This window comes from Zonotrichia leucophrys, chromosome Z (genome assembly GCF_028769735.1).
Source record: "Zonotrichia leucophrys gambelii isolate GWCS_2022_RI chromosome Z, RI_Zleu_2.0, whole genome shotgun sequence".
In the NCBI taxonomy this organism is placed as follows: Eukaryota; Metazoa; Chordata; class Aves; order Passeriformes; family Passerellidae; genus Zonotrichia; species Zonotrichia leucophrys.
The window spans coordinates 11,002,756-11,029,298 of NC_088200.1; the positions used below are offsets into that span (position 1 = coordinate 11,002,756).

The 26,543-nt window shown below is 42.4% G+C and overlaps 1 protein-coding gene across 3 annotated transcripts in view; it reads left to right on the forward strand.

Moving 5' to 3' along the window:
* The window catches only part of RAI14 (retinoic acid induced 14), a 93,273-nt gene that overhangs the window by 44,274 nt on the left and 22,456 nt on the right, over window positions 1-26,543 (forward strand). For all 3 annotated transcript variants that reach the window (XM_064736082.1, XM_064736084.1, XM_064736083.1), the window contains exon 3: window positions 3,968-4,098. In XM_064736082.1, coding sequence (XP_064592152.1) covers window positions 3,968-4,098 — 131 coding nt within the window. The remainder of the gene's footprint in view (window positions 1-3,967; window positions 4,099-26,543) is intronic.

The window sequence follows — 26,543 nt, forward strand, 5'->3', positions numbered from 1 at the left end:
GAAAGTTTGGGGACTGCAGTGGAGGAAACACAGTGGGTTTATGAAGCTGGCCGTCCTGTGCTCCTGGCAGAAGAGAGCATCTCCCATGTGCCTGTTTTCCAGGAGGGACAAATGCTGGTGCTGCATGATGGGTGTCAGTTCAAGGTGGCTTCTACAGTGAACAGTAACAGGGAGTACCCGTGTTTTGCATCATCCCAGCATAAGTTACCCCCCAAGTCTTTGGTGTGTACTTGATGACGTGTGACTTGTGGGGTCAAAACCAGGCTAATATTACAAGAGATTCCAGAAATGTAATGTAATGCAGCAGTTACTGCCTGTTCAGAGATCTGGGTTTTCTGATCTGCTGTGGACAGCAGTGCCTGTGCAATATTTGATTGCATGAGGCACTTTAAGACCGCTACTGACTTAAATATCTCCTACTTCCTTGACAAATCCTGGGTACAGTGTCTTTCTGGGTGTCATATGTATTCTGTGTCCTTTGAGATTTTTCTTCCCCTGAAGAAATGGACAGTAGGGCTATGATTCCATATTGAAATGAGTTTTTGAGAGTCCATTCTGTGCCATTTATTTTATTAGCTGTACCTTTAACTTTTGAAATGCACAGCTGGTCTTTGAGCACAATGGGGAAGAAAATATCGAGTTTGATCCTATCAGAGGAGTATTTGAACAACAGTTGATGCTTGCATACTTGTTACTTCAGTGTGAACAGATTTGTGTATAATTTAATTTCAAAAATAAAACAAGATGTGTAAACAGTTTTTTGTAGCTTGCATAAAATTGACATTTCATCTACAATTACAATGATGGCACTTTACTGATGTCTTAGAGTGGAATCTTTATTGCTTCAATAACTTTGTGTGAGCAATAGAGTGTGATGGCTTTTAAACATCTTGGGTAGGACACAGATATTTTAATTTATAAATAAGCATAACTCTGCTGCACGATGATAAAGAAACGGCATGCATTCTGTTGTTTTCCAGAGCAAAACTAAGTTTCAGGTACAGTAGTGTAATGGATGTTAAACATGCAATTGCAGGAACAAATATAAGTGGATTTAGGTATGTGGCAAGCTCTAAAATTACTCCTTCCTTTAACGTTGCTTGAGTCACAATGCTTGAAAGAAGAAACAATAATTAGATATAGAATTGAAAACAGAAATCTAAAATGACTGCCAAATACAGATCTAGCCTAGCCACCAGCCTCTACCATGTTCCTCTAAGCAGGAAAAGGAATTAATTCTCCAGCTCTGTGTGAAAAATAAAGATACATTGATAGTCTTTCCTTGACACTGAGATACGTCTGATACTACTGATTGTGTTTTCAGGGTCACTTAATGGTTTCTCCAAATTCAGTTCTAGTTATTTCTCAAGTATGAGGAAATCTTTTTAGCTGTACAGATTAGTAGGCAACAGCTTTTAGTTTTTAGTTGAGGCCTCATTAAGTCTTTCCTTAATTGTGCTTGTGTGTGAGTGTTCATTTTAGGATAAGGAAATGGTTGAATACTGCAACAAAGATGAGTTAAAGAATCTGGTCTTGTAAAGAGTGATTCCATATGTAATAAAATGGTTTACTGTTAGCATGAACATTGCTTTGCATCGTCAGAATCACTTTCAAAATACTCCAGGGTTCTCTATTCAATATCTGAGTATCTCCTCAGTGCAGCTTCCTCACTACATAAATACTGAGGGGTAATTTGGGACACAGCTGTGTTCATTCCTATTTGGTCTGCGATTTTAATGATAGTATAATTATAGATGAATACAGTTACCACAGAAGCTTCTCAAAGGGGAAATTGACACTTTATCTCAGTTATTTCTTAAATACAGGAGTCAGTATTTGTATGCTTACTTGCTTGTACCAAAACACTGAATATTGGATTATATGTCAATAATGTTTCAATTTAATAGCTGGCTATTGAAGCAGTATTCATGAAACTGTTTCTTGAAGATGTGGCCATTTTGTACTCTAAAGCTGAATGTTCTCCTGAAAGCTGTTCTGCCAAGGATTTTCAGCTGGCCTTGATCTTAACATTTTCCTGTAGTTTATTCAATTTCATGTTTCAAAAGTAAATTGGTGATTTTAGGTAATATTGCATTGGATGTGTGTGTAGATGAAGCTTGATTCATCAAATAGCCTGTATTTAAATATCTTACGTGACTGAATAGTAAAAAAGCTCTGAAACAGGTCAAACTACAAAACAAAAGACATACTGTCAAATAAAGAATGTTAACTTTAAAGTTTTTTATTTACAAGTGAGATACATTTTTTTAAACATCTGCTTTTAATAACAGGCTGCCTTTAAAGCACGAAATTCCCCAAATGCAGAATAGGCAATGAGTCACATTTTGGGTGGAGCCTGCTGCTTGGCTGGCCACTCATTGTCATGGAGTCTAAATATTGCTTAGAGAAACAATTTTTTTTGCTGATGTAATTAGTGCTCCAGAGTCTATAGAAATTTATTGCAGGGCCATAGGAATAAAGACTATAACCTGCTGGGTGCACTGACCCACCAGTCATTCAGTGCCATAACAGAGTGCGGTTGCTCTGTCTGCATGCCTCTTCCTTTGTCGGAGCTGCCATTCATACTCCTGGTTCCAGATGGTGTTCTCCCAGCTTGTCTGCTCTCCTGCCCATACTCTCCCTCATAGTTCTTTTAATTTGTTTTTTAAATTACTTTGAACCTGGAACACTTTCCTCCTGTTCCTCCTGTTTTTCAGGGTGTGAGCAGCCTGTGGGGTTAGTTCAGATAAGTGTGCACATCATACACTTTTCCTCTCAAGCCCAGACAGAGAAACGTCAAAGGAAGAAAGTCTGTATAGAGCATCAGGACAAGGTGTTGAGTGTGTGTGTTGTTATTGGTTTTTATTAAATATTTCTCAAGGTAGTAACATGAATTCAATAATTCCAGAGGATGTGTACGAATCAAGTGCTCATGAACAGGCCGTCATGCTGGAGATGAGCTGACTGATGTCAAAGAGAAAGCAACAGCTGTTGAAGTTAACTCTCCTGAGTGTAGCTGGGTGCTAACACTGCTTCGAACACAGCTTTTAACTGCACCAGATTGTTTTTCTTGGAGACTGAACACTGTTGTTAGTCCAGTTGTGTGCAACTTTCAACTCCTTTTCCAGAGCTCATTTTGCTGTGATCAGATGGAATACAGAAGGTTAACTGTCCTCTGTTTTCTTAGGATCTTGTGATTCTACTTGGAAGTCTTTTAGAGGAAATAGGCCATTGTCCTATTCAGACCATTCAGAGGAGGAGAGACAGTCATCAAGTTGGGAAGTCATGTCCTGTTCTTGATTCAGCTGCTGAGAGTGTTCAAAAAGATTTAGTGGATTAGGTTTGGAAAGATCTGAAAATAGGGTGGCTTTATTTTCTTTCAGTAGCACTGTGTGAGTGGTTTGTTTGTTTATTTTAAAGACCAACACAGGATAAAAAACTCAATAAAGCTAGCTGCAGTCTGCAAAGGGCAGTCTATTAAGCCATTAGCCTCTGCAAAATGTGAGCTGGGAAAAGCCTTGAATGTGGAAAGTTTTGGCTGGTTTGGGTTGTTAGGGTGGGGTATGGATAAGATGAGGCACCTCATTGCTTATCCATGTGATGTATGTAGTGAAGGTCCAATGGGGCCGGTACAGCTCTGAAATGGAAACCAGGACTGGAAAAATAAAGAAGAATGCTTGAAAATACAGTAAGAAAATATGGGGTTTTTTCCCCTGCACTTCTCATCTACAAAGTTTCCAAGTTACAGTTCATCTTCAGTCATCGCATAGGCCCTGGCTTAAGCCATCAAATCCTTGGGAACCTCTGCTGCACAGCTTGCAGATTGCTTTTATGCGGCTTTGTCTGTGCCATTTCTTTGGGTTGGGCTTTTGTTTAAGAGGTGATAAATGCATGCAGGATCATTTTGAAGAGCCTGTACATGAAGCTGGCACTGATAATATTTCTCCTTTCTTTTCCTTTTGCTCAGACCAACGAGTGGAATAAGAATGACGATCGGCTGCTGCAGGCGGTGGAGAATGGAGACCCTGAGAAAGTGGCTTCACTGCTGGGTAAAAAGGGAGCCAGTGCCACCAAACAAGACAGTGAGGGCAAAACTGCGTAAGTCCAACCAAAACTTGTGATTTGGTTCGTGGAAAACCCCAGCCCTAGAAGTTTGCCACTTCTGTGATTTAAAAACCAGATACTATCCTGAAAATGAAGATTTCTTTTTCTTCTGAAGCACAATGCATTCTGCAAGTCTTGATTTTTAATTCTACCTTTAAAATGCCATTTCAAAACCATAACCCATTGAGATAACTTGATGGTTAATAAACTACTGGGTAGAGTGGGATTCTTTTCAGACAGGGTATTTTCAAATTTCGTGGCACACTGTGGATTACACACTCCAAAAGGCATTAATCTTCGGGGATATTTTTTTCCCATAGACATTACTTTAATAGGACAGAAACTAAGATCTATTTTCATGCTAATGGGTTTGACTGAACTTAAACTATGGTGAGTTTTAAAATCCTGCAGATGCTAAGGATTTGCTAAGGGTTCCTTGTTTTGATTGAAGTGTGCTAATAAGAGTTTTGTGTAAATGAGATTCCTTTTGATATATATGTCTTATATATCTTCTGTTCTTTTTCTTGTTCTCCCACAAACATTCTCAATTGTGGAAGATAAAAGATTTCACTAAGAAAAGTACAGCCAAAAGATTGTTATCCTTGCACTCTTCTCAGTATGGCGCAGAAAGATGATTTGGTGGATAAGTGAGAAATAGGTATCTTGTGACAGACCAAAAACCTTGATAAAATTCTGGACATATATGGGGAAAAGAAGGACTTGGAAGGGCAGCACAAAGCAGTTTATACCAAACTCGAAGTTCTGATAAATTACTTCTGGATTATATATATTGAGTCATACTCTGCTTCTTTCTTGGTCTGGTTCAATTTCCTACATCTGCTCTATTTCTGCTCTGCATCTGAGGGAACTGAGTGATGGATTGACTCATAATAACCTGCAATTTCTTACTGCAGAAGTCCAAGTCATCAATTACGTCAAGCAGGCTTTCTCCTCCATACTTTAATAGGTTTTTAATTTTTAAAAGTTGCACACATATGTTTTTCTTTTGGCCATTGAATCTTCAGAATTACAGCTGAATTAACATTTCATGTTTTTTGCAATCAGCATAACTTCAGACCTCAGTTCTTAGGATCTTTTTAAACTGCACTCTGTAGCACTGTATCCAGTGTAACACATACTTTGTAAGTTTCATGTATAAATTGATACTATGAATTTTCCCAGGGAATCACCCAAGACTGAATTTATCAGTATCTCTTAACTCTAAGAATGTAGCTAGGTATTGGTGCAACAGTTTTTGAGCTTTGCATGGTTACAATAAAAAAATTCCCATTTTCATTCTTTGACTGCAGCTACTAAGAAGTCGGTAGGCATATATTTATATGAATGGTGGTGTTACTAATAATGAAGTTGCAAATACTTCTTTCGGTTGCTTGGAACAGATATGAGTTAGTGCTATAAAGATCTCTGCTGCTTCTTGTTCTGTGTGCTCATTTGACTGTCATTTACTTTTAAAATTTTTTCTGTACTGTGGTTTAAAAGGCAGCTTGAGAGAGAAGAAAGAAAGGCAGTGTTGCTGTGATGCAGAAGTACAGCATGTCAAGTCTCATTCTGCTTCCAGTGCTTTGGGAAATTTAGCAGACCTGCTCAGGTTATTTCTGTCTACATTTTGAAAGATAGGGACTGACAGGTGTGGGAGCAATGACACTAACCTGGAGAGACATAGCTACCAAAGGTGGTGCAGAAATGTTCTCCAGCATGTCTTGTTGCTATTGGGCTGTGTCTTGTTTGTGTTTTTATCACTCCAGAGTATTTTTTTGGTGTGTACAAAATGGAGTTCAGCCATCATTTCTGCAGCATCTCCTGTGTTTGCAGTATGGTGCCAGTGCTTCATTCCTGCCATGTGCCTAGATGCCTGACACAGCTGTTTTTGCCAAGCCTCAGAAGCTCTGCTTAGAGACCCTTCTGCAGCCCAGCACTGAGGTCTGTTGGTGTGCTGCAAGAGCATGGTGCTGGTTTGTTAGCTACCCCACCTTAACATCAGCAACTCACGTGCTGGGAAATCGTGATCTGCACAGGGCTTTTTGGGGGAGCTGTCCACCCTTGTGCTCAGATTTCACAAAATCACAGAATGGTTTGTATTAGAAGAGATCTTAAAGATCATCTCACTCCAAGCCTCCTGCCATGGGCAGGGGCACCCACATATGGCCATGTTGCCCAAAGCCCAGTCCAATCTAGCCTTGAACACTTCAGGCATGGTTCTTCCACAACCTCTCTGCTCAACCTCTTACAGTGCCTCACCTCTTTCACAGTAAAAGATTTCTTATTACATCATTTAAATCCATCCTTTTCCAGTTTGAAGCCATTCACTTTGTCCTATCTCTTTATGCCCTTCTCTCCAGCTTTATTTTAGGTTCTGTCTTAGGTACTGGAAGGTGCTCCAAGGTCTCCCCAAAGCCTCCTCTCATGAGCCTTGCACATGGAAAATAAGGCATGATTGGTGACAGACACCATGGCTTCAATAAAGGCAAATAATGGCTGACAAAATTGTTGGCGCTCTGCAGTGGGGTCCCAGCTGTGATGCATGAGGGCAGAGCAACAACACCATCTGCCTGGACTTGTGCAGAGCACTTGACACTGTCCTGCACAGCACTCCTGTCTACAACCTGGAGAGACATGGGATGGACCAGTGCTCCCTCTCATGAGGGCAGAGTAGAGAGGCAGAATCACCTTCCTTGACCTGCTGCCCACGGAATTATTTGGATGCAGAGCAGGGTATGATTTCTGTGAGCTGACATTGTCAGTTCATGTCCAGCCTCTTTTCCACTAGCACCCCCAAGTCCTTCTGGGCAGGGCTGTTCTGGGTCTGTTCATGCCCAGCCTGTGTTTGTGCTTGGGTTTGCCCTGATCCAGGTGCAGGACCATCACTTGGCCTTGTTGAACTTCATAAGGCTCATGTGGTTTTGCTGGTTACGTTTTAGAAAGTTGTCTGAAGTGCCATGTGGGAAGGGAGGTCTTTGGATGAGTGTTCTATTGATCCCTGTGAGTACATATTGATGTGTTTGTTTACTTAGTTGGGATGAAGCTGACTAACCAGAAGAACCTGGTGGATTCGATTATGTAACACACTGCATAATGTGATTAAAGACTTTTTGGAATGTGCTTGAAAGCAAAAAGGAGAAACAATTACACATTGCAATACAGGTTTGTTAGCTCCATTATTGTCTGTACCCTTAAGGTGTGATATGTTTCTTTTAAGACTTTTCTTTCTCAGTCTTTTTGTTAACAACCCTACAAACAAAATTTACAATGCTGTCCAGATTTTTGAGATATAGTAATATAGTTTATTATTTTAAACAGGATGTGGAGAGGATAATTTTTCATGCTTAGAGGCTTCCTATTATAAAATGCTTGAGCTGAGGAACAGAGGCCAGGAACAGAGACCAGCTCTAGAACAGAGGACAGAGGAACCAGAGACCAGCTCTGAGGGTATTCTTTATTGGTCCTGTTGTGTACAGTATGTATCATCCCACTGAGTCCTGCCATGATGTGCTCCAGCTTTGGCTCAGTTTTGGACATTACCTTCTAAATTTCCTCTTTGTGTCCTTTTTAATCCCTATCATTTAGGTCCTTTATTTTGTGACTTGTGGTCATGCAATAAAATGGAGGTGCTTAAAATAAGGAGGTCTAAGTACCTCATTAATTTAAGGTATCTACTATTAAGGTAGATATTTCTTAGAGACAATATTTACAAATTTTCATTAGGAGGTTTAACTCCTCAGCAGTATCTCTTTAAAAAAGGTACTTAACAAAGACCTTGTCAGAGTAATGAATTTATAGTTTTTTAAGACTTGGTTGACTTTCCACACCGTCACCCTGCCTTTGACTAAGTTCTTTCTATAAACAATAAATCACTTTTAAGACCATGGAGCAAATCCACCTTTGGCATAAGTTGATACAGTCCCATTGTTGCTCCCACTTACATAGCACAGACTATTGCCAAGCATAGTTGTAATAGAACCTATCTGGAAATCTGACTCTGTCATTGTAGTCTTACTTTGCCAGATAGGTTGGTTGGTTTTTCTTTTGGTCCAGCTTCCTTAAACAAAAATACATGGCTTTCCAGCTTGGAGTTTGATTGTTTAAATCCACTTAAACTAACAAAAAAAGGGTTTTCAAAAAGATCCCTTTCGGGAATGATAGGATTGGATTCATTCATGTGCTGCACTTTCCACAAGATCAAGTGTTCAAATGGGCTGTTATTTTAAGAAGCTACTGCCATTATTGAGGGGAAGTGGAGGGATGGGGGTGGGGGAATGATTTTGGAAAGGATTTACAGTGTATAAATGGTAGCACTTCCTTATCCTGAAGTTATTTTGTCAGTGTGCCAGTCCATTACTGCCATGTTTGCATGTTTCTGCAAGGTACTAAACTAGAATTAAATGCTTTTGGCTATTAAGGGAAACAATAGATCTCTGTATATTTTTTTTAATTTGCAATTGAATCAGTTGTTGTTCAATAAAATTACTCTAACGATAGTACAAAAAAGCTTTAGAAACCTCTGCAAATTTGTGCTTTAAGGATTCTTTCACAAAACTACTGCCAATAGCAGTTAATAGAAAAGATGTATTTTCATTTGAAAGAGACTCTTAATGCCTTGGAGGCTGAACTAAAAATAAATTTTGGAGCATATTCCAACTGCAAATACTTGATATTTATTATGTACATAGTATTCATTTTTGTTTTCTTCCTTTTGGATCTTACTGAATAAGGAGGTGGGGACAACTTGCATGAAAAACATCACTTTTTTGAAAAGTAGATAATGTTTTAATTACCTTTGAGAGAGAATGTTTCCTTCTATGTAATAATATTTGCCTTAAAAGAAGCTATTGGAAGAATACATGGAATGATAGAACAATTTGAGTCGTATGGGACCCACGAAGATCATCAAAGTCCGAGTCCTGTCCCTACACCAGACACCCCAAGAGTCACACCATGTGCCTGAGAGCATCGTCCAGACATTTTGAATTCTGTCAGGCTGGTGCTGTGACCACTGCCCTGGGGAGCCTGTTCCAGTGCCCAGCCACCCCCTGGGGAAGAACCTTTTGCTGATACCCAACCTAAACCTCCTCTGACACAACTTCAGGCCATTCCCTCAGGTCCTGTCACTGTCACCACAGAGCAGAGATCAGTGACTGGCCCCAGTTCGCTCTCACTTGTGAGCGTGTTGTGGCTGCAATAGGTGTCAGTCTCAGCTGCTCCTCACACAGCTTCCCCTGCAGACCATAGAGCAAAGGCCAAGGGACCTGCTTAGGAAATTCTGTTTTAGGAGTAAAAGGGGAGGATAGAAGTTGTTGGACTCCAGTAGGTGTGGCCAGCAAAATAGCAGCTATGTCCCTGACAACGAGATTGAAGGAGGCACAGACTTTCCTAGGCACTGTGGGGTTTGGAGAATGCATATTCCAGAGCACAGTCAGACTGTCAGCCCTCTCTGTCAAGTGACATGGAAGAAGAATGATCTCAAATGGGGCCCTGACCAACAGGAAGTTTTGGAACAAGTTAAGCAGGAGATTGCCTGTGCAGTGACCCTTGGGCCAGTCAGAAGAGGGCAGGATGTGGGGAATGTGCTGTACACTGCAGCCAAGGAGAATGGTGCTTGAGCCTAGGGCAGAAGGGACCTGTAGAGACCCGAGGATGACCTCTTGGCTTCTGGAGTCTGGGATACAGAGGATTTGAGGCCAGCTACAACCCAGCTGAGGAGATTCTGGGAGTTTACGAAGGGGTTCAAGCTACCTCAGAAGTGGTGGGCACTGAAGCACAGGTTGCAGAGCTTTATGTATAAAGCCTGCTGGCTTTATATATTGCTGAATGAGAGAAATGAACAGTGCCCTACCTCTGCACTGACTTGTGGATGTTGGCAAACACTCTGTGGTTGTGTCTGGACCGACAGAAAAGGAGCAATTGGTAGTGCAGAGGGAAAACCGTCTGGGTTTCTGAAATGTGGCAAGAAATCGCTGCCCAGGTAGAGAAATTGGCTGTAAAAGTGCATCATGTAGATGCACACAAATGCAAGGATCAGGCTGCTGAAGAGCTGTACATCAATTTGATCTCTGAGAAAAAAAAATTACTTTTATCACAGTATTTGATTTCTGATGGTCCAGATGGTCGCAATAATGTCTAGGTTTCTGAACATGGGCAAAGTAAGAAAGACCATAGGGATCTCAACCTTTGTTTTATCTCTATCCAACAGACCGCTGAAATCTGGTTCTTATTCCAAATGTCTTGTGAAGTTTATTTCCATGGGAGATCTGGGTGTAAAAGCTTTTGTCTTTCTAAATATTTTTTGAAGTTCTTTTTAGGTTTAAATCATGATTGTTCATTTTTTGTCCCCTCCCCTGCCCTGCAGCATTGCTAGGGATATAATTTAATTAAGATGTTGATATTAAGTTTCCTGAAAAATTGCTTTCAACTGTAGACAAATGCTCAGTAATGCTAGGCCATGGTCAGATAAATGTGTCCACTGCCAGGATACTAAATTGGGCTAATTAACTTTCTATTATGTTCAGTATGAGCTGGTTGTTAATGTATGGTGAGAGGGAATGCTTTTATCTCCACAACAGTGGAGCAATACTTCACTTTGATTTCATAATCAAATCATGGCAGTACATGAAAAAATCCACACTGCCTACAAACACCATTGAGAATCATGCAGGCTTTTAAATGAGATCCATGCAGGGGAATTCATGACAGTGGTTTGTTCCTGGCTCTTGACTGAAACTGTGTAGACCATTTCTGATGGTTTTGACCCCTCACTTGACCCTTCCAACTAGAGTTGGAAAATTTCATGATCCAGTTTTTAGTTCTTGCCTACACTTTTGATAGAATTTGAAATCAACAGCATCCAGGCTCTATCATTTTTAAAGTAATTTTTATAGGATATTTTAGCATTTTTGTACCTTTATGTTATTAGTGAAAAAAAAAAGAGGCCATCTTCTGAAGAGACAGAAATTAATCATCTTTAGTTGTGTTTCAGTTACAAAGATCCTAAACTTTTTACTTTATCTCTTTAGTGATTTCCTATGTTGTAAATCAAACAAATTCCATGTATTTAAAAAACAAACTCCCTATTCCATATAAAGTTCTCTGAGCATTAAGAATCCCAATGGATTTTGCATCTTACATGCATGGGGCTTCATGCAGATGATATCTAAAGTTCAAAGACAAAACAACCAGTCTGCAATTTCTTGAGCCAGCTTGTGTCTTCTGTTCTAAGTTTGCTTTTTCACACAGCTGATGGCTATTCTTAAGAGCTCTTGTATTTCATTGTCTTTTAGTGGGACTGTCATCTCAGAGGGAAGCAAATCCTCTTCTGAAGGGCCCTTGTACTCGTGTTTGGGTAGCCTGTGAGCCTCCTGCCCACAGGCAGGATTGACCAAACCTGTACTGCAGCATCAGGCAGCCACTGGAATTCCCTGTTGATGCAGCTCCATTTGCAGAGTTGCCAAATGCCCAGATTTTGCCAGACCTGGCTGGCTTTCAACAAGTTTGTCAGTTGCTTGGATCAGAGGAGAGCCTGGATGATTGGGAGTTTTTGTATGCCTGGGTTGAAACAGCTGCAGTTTGGCTCACGTGGAGGCAAAACCCAGGGCCCCAGTTTCCCCATTCCAGTGGGGAATGCTGTGCCTGCTCCCTGCACTTGTCCCATCTGAGCTGGCAGGAGAGCCATGAGGGAAGCGTGCCTCTCGTGGGTTGGGCCAGAATCAACCTCTTCAAGGCTGGAGGGGACAGGGTTAAGGCTGCAGTTGTTTTTCAGATTTATATCTACATAATGGGCTGCAGTTGTTTTACATGTTTTTCAAAGACTTATGCAACCAAATGAGCTGTATGTGTAGATTTTAATTATACCCACTGGCTGTTACTGGCTTAAAAATGTCCTCTAATCTAGGAAGGGGAGCAGACAGCCGAAACAGAGCAATGTGCAAATGCTGAATTTACTTAAGTTTTTTTTTATCTTCAAACTGAGGTCTCAGGCAGTAGACTATGCTGGTGGCTGCTTATTTACTGGACTTATGTTTCACTCTCTTTTCTGCTACATTCTTTACAGGTCCTGTGTTAGGAAACTGCTGAAAGGTAGCTGGAAAGTAACTGAAAAATTCAGAAAAGCTCTGAAGTTGCACATGCCTGTGGCCCAGCCCCTGGTTGTCTCCCAAAATATGGAATCTTAAGTAGTATAGTTATTCTGAAATACAAAATAAAAAGTACAATGCCATAATAATCCAAAGTGCTTCTTCTAAAAAAATATGAAGTGGTCGTACTAACCAGTGGTCTTTGAATGTGTTACAAGTAGAGTAATTACTATGAGTACATGTTATTGCTCTTGGTTTGCAAATATCCCATGAAGTAAAACAAGTTCATTTTGTACAGCTTAATAAAAAAATAAGTACATCCAAACAGTTGCTTCAAATCTGAAGAGATGGGAAGTATTATGAGCCTAAAAGGTAAGAAACCTCAAGGACAACATATCCTGAGCTATCACTTGTCAGTATCCCTCAGGTTCATAAGGGTATTTCTGCTCACGTGTTCTTGGAGAACTAGATGCAGTTCTTAAGTCTTGCTGGATTTTCATGCTACAAAAATATTTGGTTTAGATTAACCTTTATGCAATTGCTCTTACTCTTTTGAACCTTTTCCTGGCCTCTTGTTATGCCAACATGGTTTGGGATTAAATTACTCTAATGTTCATGACTTCCCATTTACAAAGGTGATTATCAGCAATAACTGGCAGCAACACCAAGTGAGTTGTGTTGGAGGATGTAATTGTTGCTCTCATCTTTAGGCTTAATTTTAACTTTGAACTCTGTTGGGCCTTGAAAGGGCTGAAGATGGCTAGCTGGTTTTACCCAGCTTCTGGAAGAAAGTTGTCTTACCTGGGCACATCCTCAGGGATTTCAGCCTATGCTAAAAAGATGATGTGCCGTTGGGCATGTATACTGAGAAGGTATCTGAGCACCTGTTTGGACCTTATACATGGAATGTGGTCTTAAACTATCAGGAGTAATCTTCCCTACCTGTCTGCCTTCCTTGGCTTTGGAGGCTCAGGCCACGCTGCACAGATTTCTGGGCTCTTTATGCTTTCTAAGACTTCGTCGTTTGTCATACTTTGCTATTTTTCTACCCTACAACTCCATTTTTTTTTTCTTTTAAAAACCACTGCTTTAAAAAGTACTACTTTTTACTACTCCAAAAATAAAAAAGTGTGTCTAAATTTCAGACTTTCTGTCAACACCTAGGAATGCCTTGAAGCTTCTGCTTGCAGAATCTCTGTTGCATTTCGCTGACATTAGTTCCTGAGGAATTTTAAAATAGACATTGTTCAAGAAACTTTTTGTGGTAAATCTAAATTGTGAGCACTTGTGTTTACAATTAATGGTACATGGAAGGAAAGTCCATGCATTTCAGACTTGAAGTGGGAGTTTGTGTTAATGTGGTAATAGAGTTTGCCAAAGAAAACCATATGTGAAAATGGGACTGCTAGAGCACAACCTGAGAATGAAAAGTATAAAGCTGCTGGGGATCTCAGAAATCTCTCTGAAGAGCAGCTGGCTGGATATTTTGCTCAGTTTGAAGGCTAAAATCAGGAGTCTGTAGCTTGCCAGCTCCTCTGTTGTGTGATGCAATTGCTTCTTTTCTACAAGAAAACAGCCATTAAAGAGGGCTTGCCTTTTATTTATGTCCTGTAGCTTGAGGTGTGTATGATTGAAACAAGACTTTTCATGCTATGATGTAAAGATGGAAACTTTATAGGAAAACTGCATCGTTTTGGTTTCAGTGGTGGGTTTTTTGGTTTTGTTGGTTTTTTTGTCAGCTGTCCCAAAATACATGCTAACACAAAAGGGGCATGCAGGATTTTTGTCAGAGGCTTCTGTGTGTACCGGGGCCGGGCAGATGCCATCTCATATTAAAATAGAAGGATACAGGCTGTGCAGCACTTCACTTTACTGTGGCTGGTGCTAAAGGGGAGAGAGGGGAAAATAATCTCATACAGCTCTTGGTAAATCCATACCTGCCTCTGTCAACTTCTTAAAATCTTGCACCGCACTCTAGAAGTTGTTTGCAGCAACACATTGACTCAATGTTTTAAAACTCTAAAAACATAATTTTCTCAGCTTGTACTGGTGCCAGCTCTGATTTGAAAACAAAAAGTATTTCCTTTCTTCCTCCTAAGATAATTTTTGAACTCTTTTGGCTGCATGGATGCAAGTGACAAGATAATGATATGGAATGCCACCATTATTGAAAAGCCACATTTTTTACAGTTGCTCTTGGGAGTAGGTAAAATGGGTGCAGTGTGAAGCTGTAATTTTTATTTGTTTAAAGAAAATAATAAAAAATCCCCAAGGAACTGGTAAGTATTGATAGTGATTACCTGTAGATGTCTGATTTTCTTTTAAGACAGTCTGATCTGCCAGACATCAGTATGGCTCCTCCGTAACTAAATTACTCGTTCTACCTACAATATATATTGTCTAAGATGAGTGACAGTGTCTTGGTAATGCAGTCAGGAAAAGATGAAGTTCCCTTTGACTTTCATAGCAGAACATGAATGGTTGAATTTTAGGTTTAAGGTGAATTCTACCTGCTGCTCCTTATTTTTCATGGGCAGATTGCCTCTGTGCTGTGTGATGAAGGAGAGGAAGGCAGCTCTGGTTTCCAACTGGTTTTGTTTCCTGTGCCAGCTCACCAGCCACACAGTTACCTGCCTGCCTGTGCTGGTGCAAGGAGGAAGCACAACCCATAGAGGGCTTGCAGAGAAATGCAGAAGACGCCTCCCACTTCAGAACTGTTATGGAGCTTTCCCCATCACTTAATCTGAGGATGGTAATTTCTCTATTATTAGGTTTGGGGTGTGTCAAAAAGGGCTTACTTTCAAAATTTTTTTAATGCTGATAAAATCTCAAGCCCTTCACCAATCAGTAAACCATATTCTTCTACAGCGACTGGTCATGGTGCTACATGTGAGAAGAGGCCACACTGGACTTCCTCCTGTGTGACACCAGCTATTCTCTTCATGCACAGAATGTGCTGCTCTAGTGGTAACTCATGGCCCTTTCTCCTTCAGGTCAGGTCTTGGTGCTTCTGCCACTCAGCCTGTGGTGGAAAGCAACCAAAAGCTGGATATCATCTACTGTGTTTATTTTAGCTGTTGTTATTGAAGGAGGAGTCAAGGCCTTGAGGGATAGCACTGTAAGCTAGGTGCTGCTTCTAAAATATATAAAAGCTCCAGTTAGTTCAGAAAGTCAGCCAGGTTATCAGTAAGTCACTTTGTGGCTGAGATAGCTGGTGAATTGCTTGCCTGTCTGATCTGGTAGTAGCAAAGCTTAAATGCATTCAATTTCTATTTTTTCTTTTATTTAATCAGCAATACATGGTCTTTATGCAGCTTTGTATCTTTATCATTCTTGTTTGTTTGTGTGAAGGTATTGGTTGGTGGGGAAACTATAAATCATCATATTGTTGGAAGGCAAGTTAGACTTTCAAAAAGTCAACAAAGGGTTGACATCCATTAGAAAATTAAGAGGAATGATCTGCCTTGGGGAGGGATGTTTTTACTCAAAATAAACCTTGACAATGAGTGTATATGAGTTCATAGTGTTTTTCAAACATGATTGCACTTAAAATATTTTCAGAGCACTCAGACTGAAATTGCAGAGAACAATAGTATTATACGCTTGCATATAAGTTTGACTGGTTTCCATGTTTGTCATAATAGGAAATAGCAAATACAATATTCACTTAGCATCCATAGTTCAGCCAAATTCCTTATTGGCTTTGGATTTTGGTAAGTAGTGTGTTGAAGTGCTTTCAGGCCTTGGAGAAAATCTGTTACAGAGAATGCTAATTCTGCCCAGAAAAAACTCTGGAGCATGACCTTGCCAAACAGAGATTGAACCCTCTGATTGGATGTAATTCTGCCTTCCCCCCCCCCCCCCATTTTTCTTTTTGCAAATGATAATTTCTTTGTTAGAAGGGTATTGTCTTAAATTAAGGCTTAATATTTTTTTTTTCCAATTTTATCACATTTCTCTTTACTTTTACAGCACTTCCCCTAGATATATGGACCACCCAGTTGTTTTAAGCCAGCTGTCAAAATACCATTCAGTAAGAGGATTTGCAGGAAGCAGCTCTGCAAATGGTTAAGAAGAGAACCTGAATATAGCAGAGCCATGTCTTACTGCTAATACCACCTTAGCAATTGCCATCAGCTACAGTTTTACAAGTCTAACCCCTAAATGTGGATTATTTCTTTCTACTTACGGTGTAATGATTTGTAAAGAAAAGTTTTATGTGAGCTGAGTGGTAAAAATTACAGTCCTTTTTAATTTGAGTTAGACTGACATTTAAATAATTTTTGGAAACAGTCATTCTTGGTCTTTTGTCAAAGACTGGCTCTATCTGAACTCTTGTGCTTTGTCTGTCAGATGCTGGTTAAAGAAGTCTTCATTCCCTTGCTGGTTTAATATTGTGACCAAAATGGGGAAAAGGTCATTTGCCCTGAATAAGGCATGGGCTGTTTAGGACAGAAGTGCTTCACCTGGTGACATATCTGTAAAAAATCTGCTGCTACAGAATAGTTTAGGGATGTCATACACAGCTGTGTCCTCTGTTCAGGCAGCAAAATGCCTCTATTAACATGGGGCTTTTATTTGAGTAACATTTCAGGTCAAGAAATTTGAGGTCCTGACAAGATTTTGAGGTGATAGCCTTCAGCTGAACCTCAACCTCATGAAATGAGTTCACTCTCACTCTAAAAGTCTGTTTACTCCAACTGGGCTTGCATCCTTCCCAACTAACATAATTTTTCACCTTTTCTTGTTAAGTACTGAGTAAATATGAGACCTGTATACTCCCAGTAGGAAAAAGCAGTGTCAACCTACTGATCTTCCATCTGCCGCAGAGGTGGGTCTTGAATCACTGGGAATGGTAGCTGCTCCTCTGCTCACTGAAACGTCTGGATACAATAAAAAGAGACCATTCTGCTCCTCAGGAAGAACAGAAATGTTTTACAGCAATAAAAGTAATGTATCTCAAAACAGTTCAGGCTGAGCTATCAAGATGTGGCTCTAAGTGGCAGTAACAGCTTACCTATTGTGAAGGGAAAATGAACTATGTTGTAATGGGATTTTCAGCTGAATGAGAATCCAGCCCCCAGTGTGGTCCTTGGTCCAAATGAAGTCTTACATGCTTGTTTTTGTTTACCTAAGTCATTGCACAACCAGGAAATGGGAGGAAAAGTTGTTTGCTTTCATATCAAGGAAAGTTTATTCATAGGAGATGCAAGTAAAATGCGCCACTCCTTAAGGAATCCAGATGGTGAGAACTCCAGTACTTGGAAACCTGCAGTTTTTGCCTCAAGTATTTTAGGAAATTATGTAGCTTGTTAGGAATTATTCTGAAATGACTGTCTACAGTCTTCTTTGTTTCAAGAGCCTGCCTTGCTAAATAGGATTCTTTAGTATTTACTACTCAAGTGTTTGGGGTTTTTCTTTGTTTGTTTTGAGTCGGCTATTTTGTTTGGTTGGTTTTTTTTAACTTCAAAACACCTTAAAAAAAAACCCACACAAAAAAACGCCCAAACCAAAGCAGGCACTATTAACTTTAAAATCAGAATTGCTTCTTAAGGGGGAGGGTTTGTCCAGCACTAATAGTTTAGGTTAAATATGACTGTAATAGATTCGTTCCATTCTGGAGTTGTTCTCTCTATAGAGCAGGACTCTCTTTTCTAAATCTGCAGTTAAGTAACCATGTCCCCCATTCCCTTCCAATTGCTTTGAGACTGTTAAGAAAAAAATATCTCACTACAGGTTTATGTTAGAGATAGTACCAGAACAAGGATGCAGAGAGGAGACACACAGCAAGCCATTCTTTGTGAAATAAAACATCTGCGTGTGTGATGACTTGTTGAGAACTGCCATGGGAATTGTTTTTGTTGGTGGGATTCATGTGTTCATAGGAGCATAGCCTGAAAAAAGTTATTTTTAATTTTCTCTGATATCTTTTTGCAGTCAGATTTTACCTAAATAAAACTTCTTTAGCACTTGCATGTTCATGTTGCATTTGGCACCGTGCTATAAAGTCTGTCCATAAAATCTCAGTGCCCCAGATTGTTGTGGTGTGTTGCAATATCCTGTTTTACCTTCTCCCTTCCCCCTCGCCCCTCGCTGAGTGTGCCCTGTCAATCAGGCTAACATACCAGCAAGGCGTCGTGTGATAGGTGTCCCTAGTACCTTGAGACCCTGCCCCTTCACCTGGTTGGTGACTCACCTGTCCCCTCCCCTTCCCCTGTCCTGAGCTTAAAATGTGAATCAGACCATGCGGCTTCATTCTGTTACCAGCAGTGGCCCAGTGCAGACGTATCTGTACTCATGGAATAAACATCTGGCTACCTTCTAGCAGAATCCGCTCCCTTCTTTTCTTCACCATCGCCAGAAGCTCTCTCCTGAGGAGAACGGAGTCCTGTCTTGTGCCCCGCTGCACTCTGCCGCCAGCCAAGGTATTTCTGGGGTAGAACACCGCAGTGCTGCCTGTGGCCCAGCAGCGAAGGTCAGAACTGGCCTGGGCACCATCTAACTGGTTATATTGGGATACCTATTCCAATATATTGGCGTCCCTGTGGGTGGCTCGACTCTGCAGCCCGAAAAAGGACTCGCAGTTCCTCAGAGAAGCTTCTGCCAGCCGTGCATCCAGCTGAAAGGAGCCTGGCTTCAAGACTCCCAGCTAGAGACTTTGGGAATACTCCCAGAAAAAGTTTCGTGGACTGTTCGGTGCCTTTGGAAAGCCCTGCTTCATTGTGGTGAACAGATTTTCCAGAGGGAGAAAAGGGCAGCCTCTCTTGCACCCAGAGAGAGGTCCTTTTCCGGTGGAGACCTGCCTGCCTGTACCCAGCCTACAGCTTCCATTTCACGTGAGTATCTCTGCTTTCGGTAGAGCAGAAGCTCAAAAACAGACTCTGCCGCGAGTTCTGTTCCTTTTTGCCTTTGCATTTTGGCTGCGCAGCCCCACAGACAAGAATTCATAGCGTTCTAATTTAGCTTTCCTGCTGCGTGTTTCACTGTTTTTTAGAATTCGCGCCGGAGCGGGATCGCTCTCTGCCCTTCCCCAGCTCAGCAGCGTGTCCAGACACGTGTTAGGAGATTTTCTTTCTCTTTCTCTTTGCGGGGGAGGGGGGGGCTCTCTTTCCACGTGGCCGGGGGACCTGCGGGGGTCGGGAGTGCTCTGCACACGCGGCGGCGGGGGGGGCGTCCCGGTTTCGGCTTGCCACGTGGCGTGGCTGCTGCCTCTGCTCCGCGGGGGTGCTGCATTCCACCGCGGGGGAGGCTTTGTTTCTGCCTCGGTTCGGCAGAGCGTGCCCTGCTGCTGCTGCCCGGGAATTTTAAAAGCAGTATATACAGCTGCATTGTGAAGCTTTTGTCTGCTCGTTATCGCTTTCTATCTGTGGTTTTTTTTAGAAATTGGTAGCTGATTTTAGCTTTGTTTTTGGTCAGGCGGGATTAAGTACTTTGCTTTTTAACATGGGTTCCAAACTTAGCATTGTACAAAGGGGAGTGTATTATCATATTGTTAGCATTTTAATCAAGAGTAATGTGAAATTCTCTAAAGGAAAATTGAAACAGTTTATAAGATGGCTTTTTCTGCAGTTCCCAAACATTTCCCCTGAAGAAATCCACAATATTCAATTCTGGGATAAAGTTGGGAATGAATTGATAACCTTAGGACAATCTGGCAAATCACCTTCAGCTAAATTTGTGTTCTGGAGTTTGCAAATTCGAACAGCATTGCTCAAACAAAAGGAAATGGAGAAAAAGCCAAATGTAAAGCCATGTGCCTCTGCTCTCCCTGTTCCTCCCTCTCCCTCTAAAACCCCTGTTAGCTTTTCGGAGAGCAGTGATGTCCAAAATGGCCCCCAGTCCCTAGGGGGTGCACAAGATGGTGGATGCCACGTGGCATCTTCCCAAACCGGGTCTTCTTCTTCCCAAAATCCTCTTAAGCATCCCAAAATTCCTGCCCCATCCCCCTCTCCTCCTGTTCCTCGTGACACCTTTCCCCCTCCCCCCGCCTTTCCTGCAGTACCCTCAGCTCCGCCCCTCTACTCCTGCCAGGGGGCGGCTGCTGACGTGATGTCACCAGGTGACCCCGCCCTCTGTTCCCACGGTATCCCCGCCCCCTGCCAGCCCCTTGACCCCGCCCCTTGTTCCCACGGTTTCCCCGCCCCTTGCCGGCTCCCTGTCCCCGCCCCCTCCCCGGGTTCCCACGGTGGGGACACACCCACTGCCTGTCCCCAAACCTGTAGCTGTGATCCAATGCTTCTGATTCAAGGGATACAGAGCAGGGGACAGCAGACCCAATGCATGGTGCCATGTTGTCACTGGCCCCTGTTACGTTTCAGCCTGCAGCTCAAGCTGGAGCAGCCCCAACTGCCAATTGGAGTTCTTTTGGACGACAATTGATTAAAGAGATCTGTAAATCTCATAAAGAATATAGTCAACACAGTCCATATTTCCGTGGCCTTTTAAATTCTGAATTAAGTAGGACTATTGTGGTTCCACATGATTTAAAACAATTGTTTTCATGTCTCATGACATCCACGGAATTCAAATTATGGGAATCAGCATTGAAACAACTGCTAAAAGATGCTCTCCCAAGCTTACAGGCTGATCCAAACACAGCAAAAGACAACAATGGTAACCTTATTACTATTGACCACCTCTGTGGTGAGGGTCAATGGTCTTCTCCCTCAGTCCAAGCTGCTGCAATTCCTGCAGAAACACTTGAGAAAGTAAAGGAAGCAGCTGAAAAGGCATTCTTTTCCCTCCAACCTGAGGGGCCTTTTGAGCCCTATAGTAAAATCAAACAACTACCATCAGAGCCTTTTGTGAAATTTGTAGAAAGGCTAACTAGAGCCATTGAAATACAAGTTAAAAAGGAAAATGCAAGAGAAGCAATTTTAGAAGAAATAGCGTTTACAAATGCAAATGAACAGTGTCGAGCAGCAATCCTGAGCCTTCCTATGGAACCTTCCCCTACATTAAAAGATATGCTTCTAGTCTGTAACAGGAAAGTGCCTCTGATGAGTGTTGCTGAAGACACCAGACCAAGGCTGCTGCCAAGACCACCTCAGCGTGTTGCTGTTGCCAGCCCTGCACCTTCTCTTTCAGCACAGCAGTACCCTGGGCAGCAGCGGAGACCGGCAATGGTTGAGCCCACTAAACCATGCCTGCTTTGTAATAAGCTAGGGCACTGGAGTAATCAGTGCCCCCTGAAAAGGGAATTTGATGAATTTAAAAATAGCAGGGGAAGAGAACTGCAAGCCCTCCCTGGGGGTCAACAACAAAAAAACGAAGAATAAAGCGCCAGCCTGCCAGGCGTGCAGACATAAAAGGAGCAGGCCAAGAGAATAAGGGTAGTAAAATAAATCAAGCGCGCGATAATATTAACATTTGTGTAAGTGAAGCAGGTGCTTCAAAGACCAAGTCCGCTAGTCCACTGTTAAATGTGAAACAAAATAACCTTTGTTATGATTTAAGTGATTCTGTATTAACCGCATCTTCTGTCAATGAGCCTTACAGGTTGCAGCTGACAGAGTCACTCCACCTGAAGGACACTGACTGGCATATTGTCTCTGTAAATCCTGAACAGAAAGGTACTTGGAACCAAATTCGTTGTAAGTACATCATCACTGGGGACAAAAACACACCACAAGAGATCGAAATTGCTCCGGGACTGACAACATCAGATCCCAAGCAATTTGTTCTCAGCCTGCACTGTTTCCACCCACCCCTGTTTCTTCCTAAGGGACAAATTGTTGCTCAAGCTATCCCTGTGCTATCTGTACCTGAAAATGTCGATAAACAAGGGCCCACAGTCGCCCGGGTCCAAGTTATTGGGACAGATAAACCCAAATTGTGGTGCAATGTCAGTGGGGGTGGGGAGTCTAAACGCATTGAAATGCTTGTAGACACAGGTGCAGACTGCACAGTGATTCCAGTACAAGACTGGCCAGCACACTGGCCTTTACAAAATGTTGCTGGTCACCTTCGAGGTGTAGGAGGTCTGCAATTGGCAAGGCAATCCAAAAGCATTATTCAATTCGAGGGTCCAAACGGACAATTGGCAAATATCCGTCCATTTGTGTTAGATTATTCAGAACCTTTGTTAGGGAGAGATTTAATGGCCCAGTGGGGTGTCACAATTAATATTCCAGACTCTCCACAGCATTTTTGTGCAGCAGTCATTAAACAACAGCGCCCCACCCAAAAACTTAAGTGGAAAACAGACGAACCAGTTGATGTGAAACAGTGGCCACTCAGTAAACAAAAAATAAAAGTGCTTGAGGAACTAGTACAAGAGCAACTAAGAAAGGGCCACATTGTAGAGACCATGTCCCCATGGAACTCTCCAGTGTTTGTCATCCAAAAAGCTGACAAAAAGAGGTGGCGACTTCTCTGTGACCTCCGACAAATTAATAATGTAATTGAAGATATGGGTTCTCCCCAGCCTGGTATGCCATCCCCAACAATGCTTCCTCAAGATTGGAAATTAGCTGTTATTGATATTAAAGATTGTTTTTTCCAAATCCCATTGCACCCTGACGATGCACCGCGTTTGGCATTCTCTGTCCCTTCTATCAATTCAGAAGCTCCTATGAAAAAGTACCATTGGACCGTTCTTCCTCAGGGCCTAAAGGTATCTCCAGCTATCTGCCAGTGGTATGTCTCTTCCCTGCTTTCCCCAGTGCGTGCAGCCGCAGAGAAGGCCATCATCTACCATTATATGGATGATATCCTTGTGTGTGCCCCCAATGATGATTTACTCACACATGCGCTTGACCTAACGATCGATGCATTGATTGTTGCAGGGTTCGAGCTCCAGGAACAGAAAATTCAAAAGATGCCACCTTGGAAGTATTTGGGCTTAGAAATTGGAAATAGGACCATTGTTCCTCAAAAACTAGAAATCAATCCAAGGATCAAGACCCTTGCGGATGTCCACAAGTTGTGTGGGTCTTTGAATTGGGTAAGACCATGGCTTAGTCTGACTAATGAAGACCTTGCCCCTCTTTTCAATTTACTGAAAGGGGAGAGGACCCAGGTGCTCCTAGGTCTATTACCCCAGAGGCACGGAAAGCTCTAGAAAAGGTTCAGATTGCAATGTCCACAAGACAGGCCCACCGATGCCGGCCTGATCTGCCATTCAAATTTATCATCCTAGGTAAGCTGCCACACCTCCATGGAATTATTTTCCAGTGGGAGGAAAAACAAACACCTAAGGCAAAGGACACACCAAAAAAGGACCGGGACCAGAGGGACTCTCTCTTGATCATAGAATGGGTTTTCCTCAGTCACAAAAGGTCCAAGAGGCTGACAAAGCCTCAAGAGCTGATAGCAGAACTGATCCGGAAAGCAAGGACCCGGATCAGGGAGTTAGCAGGATGTGATTTTAAGTGCATTCACATTCCAGTTGAGTTAAAATCAGGTCAAAATACTATGAAAATACTGGAACAATTGTTTCAAGAAAATGAAGTGTTGCAGTTTGCTCTGGATTCCTACTCAGGACAATTTTCGGTAGCACGGCCCGCTTGCAAATTGTTTGAACAAGATGTTCAATTTACTTTAAAATTAAGAACTGCTCTAAGTAGGAGACCTTTAAAAAGGGCTCTGACTGTCTTTACAGATGCGTCCGGGAGGTCCCACAAGTCTGTTATGACTTGGAAAGATCCTCAAACCCAGCAGTGGGAGACGGACATTGCTGAGGTGGAAGGTTCACCTCAGGTTGCTGAATTGGCTGCAGTTGTTAGGGCTTTTGAAAGGTTCTCAGAACCATTTAATCTGATTACAGACTCTGCATACGTGGCAGGAGTAGTATCCAGAGCAGATCAAGCAATACTGCAAGATGTATCTAACATTGCACTTTTTGAATTGCTTTCCAAACTGGTAAAGTTAGTCACTCACCGAGAGCAACCCTTTTATGTGATGCATGTCAGGTCACACACTGACTTGCCAGGGTTTATCGCTGAAGGCAACAGAAGGGCAGATGCTCTTGCTGCACCTGCAGTGATGGCCACTCTCCCAAATGTTTTTGAACAGGCAAAAATCAGCCACCAGCTTTTCCACCAAAATGCACCTGGCCTGGTTCGCCAGTTTAACATCACTCGAGAACAGGCCAAAGCGATTGTGGCCACGTGCCCAAATTGCCAACAACATGCACTCCCTACAGTGAGTACGGGAGCAAACCCAAGGGGACTGAACAGTTGTGAACTGTGGCAAACAGATGTAACACACATACAGGCTTTTGGACGGCAGAAATATGTTCATGTTAGCGTAGATACCTTTTCTGGAGCGGTCTATGCTTCTGCCCACACAGGAGAATCATCTATTGATGCTATTAAGCACCTCTTACAGGCTTTTTCTTTCATGGGCATCCCCAAGGAGCTGAAAACTGATAATGGGCCTGCTTATAGATCCAAGGAATTCGGGAGCTTCCTGCAGCAATGGGGAATAGAGCACAAAACTGGCATCCCCTACTCCCCTACAGGTCAAGCCATTGTAGAAAGAACTCACCGTAATATTAAAAGGGTCCTGGACCAGCAACAACAGGTTCTGAAGGTAGAACCTCCCCACATCCGGTTATCCAGGGCGCTATTCACAATAAATTTTCTGAATTGTTCTTTTGACAGCCTGAACCCTCCCATCCTACGCCACTTTGGGGGGAACAGTCACAGGTTGATGAAAGAAAAACCTCCGGTTTTAGTAAAGGACCCTGAGACTTGGAAAATGGTGGGACCTTACAAATTGGTTACTTGGGGATGTGGATACGCCTGTGTGTCCACCCCCTCTGGTTTAAGGTGGGTTCCTTCCAAATGGGTAAAGCCCTATGTTCCCAAAGTCTCAGAGAAATCTGCAGAAGCACCCCAGGTTGCTCACGCTGCCTGGAGAAGAAAACGCCGTGCACGTTCTCTGGAGGAAATTCCATTTAAGCCTCCTATCTGGAATAGTTTGTAATATATGTTTGTCTCAAGTTTTTGTACCAGTTTAGATCCCACTGTTCGTGTGTAGCCTCGAGACGTCATGAGACCGAGCCTGCTTCTCGTCCTACTCGTGATCGTCCCACCTGCGATCTCCTGCATAGTCCCGCAGCCCAAACCACGAATGGACTACCTTGACAAAGGCTCTCAGACATCAACAGAGAAACTGACAACGAGCTGAATGGACTTTTCAATGGCTGGGGACTCTCGGGCTGGTTGGGATCTATTCTGAAAACTGTAATTTTAGTGCTGTTTATTTTAGTTGTAGTTATTGTAGTTTTTAGCATTGTTTTTGGAGTAATCAGACGCATGGTTCTCAAGTTAATCTCAAACTCATCTCCCCCTCCTGAAGTCTACCATTTGGAAGCCCTCAGTGCTCCAGTAGATGACCTGGAAGCCTCAGTAGAATCATTCTGCACCATAAACACAGCCCTCTTCTTTTTAAACAAAACTAGGGGGAGATGTTGTGGTGTGTTGCAATATCCTGTTTTACCTTCTCCCTTCCCCCTCGCCCCTCGCTGAGTGTGCCCTGTCAATCAGGCTAACATACCAGCAAGGCGTCGTGTGATAGGTGTCCCTAGTACCTTGAGACCCTGCCCCTTCACCTGGTTGGTGACTCACCTGTCCCCTCCCCTTCCCCTGTCCTGAGCTTAAAATGTGAATCAGACCATGCGGCTTCATTCTGTTACCAGCAGTGGCCCAGTGCAGACGTATCTGTACTCATGGAATAAACATCTGGCTACCTTCTAGCAGAATCCGCTCCCTTCTTTTCTTCACCATCGCCAGAAGCTCTCCCCTGAGGAGAACGGAGTCCTGTCTAGTGCCCCGCTGCACTCTGCCGCCAGCCAAGGTATTTCTGGGGTAGAACACCGCAGTGCTGCCTCTGGCCCAGCAGCGAAGGTCAGAACTGGCCTGGGCACCATCTAACTGGTTATATTGGGATACCTATTCCAATACCAGATTTAGCCAAGTTATTATTATTCAGGTATTTATTATTACTATGAATATTGTCAAATGTAACTTAGCCAAGTGTATGCTTCACAGTCTTCCTAATACATAAGAGAATTTGATTGTATTTTGTGTTTACACAAATGTATCAGAACATGTTTTGGTATTTTGCTGGTATGTTGTGCTGGCTAAATTAGAGGTGTTGGAATTTGTCAGACTCCTCATGTCCCTCCCCCAGTCATTTTCCCAGAGCCTGAGAAACCACTTCTTCCAAAGAATGTTTACACAACTTTGCATTGGTCACCAAGTACATGAAGTTTTGATTTTGAATGACTGGAGAACAGACAGCAGCAGGGCTGCTTGTGCTCTTGGACGTGTTAACTCTTCAGTTTGATTATGGCAGTAGAATTTACAGGATGAACACACAGAATGCTTTTATATTTGCAGAGAAAGG